Genomic DNA, 4,242 nt, shown 5'->3' on the forward strand with positions numbered 1-4,242 from the left:
GCTCGGCCACCAGTAGTCACGGCGCAAGCCGAGGAGGGTTTTCTGAACACCAGGGTGTCCTGCGGAGGGGAGGTCGTGATAGTGGGAGACAAGACGTTTGCGAAGAGACTCATCTGGGGGTACATAGACCCGATCCTGGTATAGGAGGAGGTCATCATCGATGGACCAGTCTGTTCCAGTGCGTGGTGTTCCTCCAGTGCGCGCCGCAGTGAGGCCTTCCTTCATTATTGGGTCGTCCTTAAAGGAAAGGATGGTGTCGCGGGTGTCGATGTCGATGGCAGCGACCCATACTTCTGGTGGGAGCATAACGACGTCGGTGTTGTCATTAGAGCCGTCGTCATGGTCTGGTCGGCGGGAAAGAGCGTCGCTCTGCACCATTTGGGTACCAGGAACGTGTACCAGGCGGAAGTCAAACTCAGTCAGTTTACTCGCCCAGCGTGCTTGTCGTCGGTTCATGTCTTTGGCTTGTTTCCAATATGTGAGGTTCTTGTGGTCACTGAGAATCGTTACTGGGTATGGGCTGCTGATGAGGTAGTGCTTCCACTCATCTAGTGCGCGGATGACCGCATATAACTCCCTGTCATAGATGTCATAGTTTCCCTCTGCTGCATTGAAGCTTTGAGAGAGGTATCCGCAAGGATGCCAGTCGCCGTTGTCGTCGCGCTGGCGTAGTACTGCTCCGGTTGCAAACTTGGAGGCGTCAGTTTCGATAGCGAAGGGTCGATCGGGATCCGGCATGCGTAGTACCGGTTCTTCTAGGAATGCCTTCTTGAGGGTTTCGAAGGCTTTCTGTTGGTCAGATCCCCAGGTCCAGGCGACATCCTTCCGGGTGAGAGCAACCAGCGGTTGCACTTTGTCCGAGAAGCCTTTGATAAACCGGCAGCAAAAGTTTCCAAATCCAACGAAGGCGCGTACTTGCCTGAGGTTGGACGGCACTGGCCAGTCTGCAATGCCAGCTAGTTTGACGGGGTCCATTGCGATTTCTCCTGGGCGGATGATCATGCCGAGGAATTCGACTTCGGTGACGTCGAAGGCACATTTCTCCGGTTTGAGGTAGAGGTCGTGTTGCCGAAGTCGTTCGATAACACGTCGTGTTCGTTCTTCGTGTTCTGCCTTGTCCTGGGAAAAGATCAGGATGTCGTCCATGTAGATGCAGAGCCAGCCTTCTTGAAGCATGTCTGCGAATATTGTGTTCATCATCCGCTGAAACGTAGCGGGGGAATTACACAGCCCAAAGAACATCACCATTGGTTCATACAACTGCGGCGGTTTGCCATCAGTTCTGGGTACAATGAACGCTGCCTTCCATTCGTCCCCTTTCTTGATTCGGACATTGTTGTATCCGGCACGGAGGTCCATCTTCGTGAATACCTTGGTGTGTTTCAACTTGTCGAGGAGGTCTGATATAAGCGGGAGCGGGTATCGATCCTTGACCGTGTTCTCGTTGAGTAGCCGGTAGTCTTGACAGGGACGTAGTGAGCCGTCCTTTTTACCAACAAAGAAGAATGGACTCGCCAACGGGGATTTCGAAGGGCGAATGTACCCTTTACTCAGGTTCTCCTCGAGGAACTTGTCGAGTTCCTTTCGTTGCTGCGGGTTGAGCGGATAGACCTGTTGCTTCATGTCCGCGAAGCCCTCCTTGAGGTTGATTTCGTGGTCATATTCGGTGTGGTCTGGAAGTCGCGCAGCGGTGCCTTTGTCGAAGACGGGGAGGAAATCGTGTAGGTAGGATGGTACCATCTGTGGTAGCGTTTTTTCTGTCTTGCCGTGGGCGTTCGAGGCTGCAAGTTCGGTGGAAGTGGTGACGCGCCTAATGTCGTGGTGGATCTTCCAGATCATGCCGTTGTGAAGTCATTTGTAGCCAGATGAAAGTTCAGGAAGTCGCTCCTTGAGCGGAACGTCCCTTACTGCCAGGGGTTCCTGTTTCTCGTACTTGGTGATCATCGGTGTTCCAGATAAGTAGGAAATGATGAACTCATCATCGTCAATGTCCTCCGCTTGTTCCTCGATGGACGCAATACCCGTTGACCCAAACCCATCCTCCCCGTGTTCTGTTTCGTCGATGCAGTCGGTTAGCGTTACTGGTGGAGTGCTCATCCTTTCAAGGATGAGCTGGGCAACTCGGTCGCCAGCTTTGACGGTGAATGGGAGGTCAGAGTTATTGACCAGCAGGACTGAGACCTTGCCTCGGTAATCGGAGTTGATTACTCCTGCAGCGACATCGATTTCTTTTAGCGCTAGACCAGACCGAGGTGCGATTCTTCCGTAGTGTCCTTTGGGGATAGCCATGACGAGGTCAGTGCCGATCAGGCCTCGTCGTTGGGCGGGGATGATGAGGTGGTGCGCAGCAGAGATATCATATCCTGCTGCGCCACTAGTTTTCTGTTCAGGAAGGATTGCGTGCTCCGAGGTGGGGATGATGATGAATTTGTCCTCCGTTGGTTCTGGGAGTGGAGTAGTTACGGCCTTTTTTAGTTCTAGCCGAGCTACTCGCCTTTGATACAGGTCCATCTTCCAGGCCCTGGTCTCGTCTCTTGTCCACCGGTGGTTCAGCTCCACTCGTCCGGTCTTCCAGTCTATCTTGGGGTTTTCGAGTTTGAGCCAAGTGTGGCCGAAGATGATGTCTTCCTTGCCAATGCTGGCGACGTAGGCTTTGACAAATCGGGGTTCTCTGCTTATCTTGTAAGATAAGAGAGCTCTTCGCGTAATGAGTGCTTCTTTGTTTGGAGTTCCATCCACGTTGAAGACGGGGATGGGTCGGGGAAGAGGTTCTGTCCGAAGTCGATGCTCTCGGACGAATCTCGGGCTGATGAAGATTCCTGTTGCGCCGCTATCGATGAAAGCGCGCACCTCGACGTCTTTTCGTCCCACAGTAATCGGAATGTGCAGAGCGCGTTCATTTCGGACTACTAAAATTACACGGGACAGTGAAACGGATACGGGCAGTGGTTGCATCGGCTCACCCTGCCCCTTCAAAAATCCTCCATCGTAAGTTCTTCGTACAGCTCCTGCTTTTCATCAGCGGAGAGTGTCTTGATTCTGGTGCGGAAGTCGTCCTTCCCAGATCCTCCCTGGTTCGGCCTCCCACCCCCTTGTCGTGCGGCCACTTTCTTTCGGCAATCCTTGGCGCTGTGACCCTTGATGTGGCAGTAGAAGCACAGGTTCCCGTCCCTGTGGAGCTTCCGATCGGCCTCGTTGAGAATGGCTCCTAGTTCCCATTTCCTTCCTCCCGATGTGGAGGCGAAGGTTGATGCGACGGCAGCAGCGTCGATATCCATTGGTTCGCCATAGTCCCTGGTGTCTGTGACGATGAGAGCCCCCTGCTTGGCTGCGTCGGCGTTTCGGACTTCGTCGTACCAGGCCTTCATGGTGTTGGGTCGATCCCTAGCGACCCTTGTTGCGAGCGCAAAATATAGCTCCTTCGGGAGTCCTTTGACGAAGTTGGCATGGAGAGTGTGGTAGTCGTTCTCGACACGGTTGGTGCCATTGACCTCAGCGTCCTTGAGCTGAGCCTTTGATGCTAGCTGCTCGAAGCGGGTGACGTAGTTACCGAGGGAGAGCGCCGTCTTCCTATCCTTCTGTCGTTCGGGCAGTTTCATCAGGATTTGATGTGCCTTGATTCGCGTTCCATGCTCAGGGAACGCCTCTTCTAGAGCGGCGACGAAGTCTGCCCAAGTGGAATAGACCTGGACTCCCCCTGCCGACTTCTCGTAGTATGCGTCTGCCCATGTCTTCCCTAGGTCCTTCCTCATCAACGCTACAGTGAAGGCGATCTTTGCTTCATCGCTGAGTCGGGTGTTGTTGGTGGCGACGAAGTAGGAGAGGATGCATTGGATGAAGCGTCTGAGGTCCTCTGCTTTTCCACTGAAAGGTTCGGGAGCGGGGATGTCAAGGCGAAGGGGTCGGTTGGCAGTTGATTGTTGGGATTGGTATGCTGCGAGGGCGACAGCGATGCGCTGATCGATGTCTGCTTGAGTGAACGTTGCCATAGGGACTTCAACCGGTGCGTTGGTTGGTGCAGGTGGAGCTGGTGGTAGTTCTGGAGCCTCGATGGGAACGTACTGAACGTCCGGGAGCTCAAACGGTTGTTCGTTAACAGGTGACTGTAGGTTCTCTGTTGTTTGTGCTGGTTCGACGTTGATTCGTAGGATGGCGAATACGTCTTCTGGGTGAGCGGGAGGGTGTCTCTGGTAATAGCTGACGAGCTGTTGATGGGCGACGATCTGCGGGTTGGAACCTTCT

General features: G+C 53.9%; 1 protein-coding gene across 1 annotated transcript in view; it reads right to left on the minus strand.

Annotated features, from left to right (window-relative positions):
* Nucleotides 1-2,972: 2,972 nt before the first annotated feature.
* POSPLADRAFT_1060000 (hypothetical protein) overlaps nt 2,973-4,242 on the minus strand; it is a gene marked incomplete at both ends in the record, with an annotated part of 1,588 nt that continues 318 nt past the window's right edge. The window contains one exon of the mRNA XM_024481219.1: nt 2,973-4,205. Coding sequence (XP_024335703.1) covers nt 2,973-4,205 — 1,233 coding nt within the window. The remainder of the gene's footprint in view (nt 4,206-4,242) is intronic.

The sequence above is a fragment of the Postia placenta genome (assembly GCF_002117355.1).
Source record: "Postia placenta MAD-698-R-SB12 unplaced genomic scaffold POSPLAscaffold_13, whole genome shotgun sequence".
Classification (NCBI taxonomy): domain Eukaryota; kingdom Fungi; phylum Basidiomycota; class Agaricomycetes; order Polyporales; family Adustoporiaceae; genus Rhodonia; species Rhodonia placenta.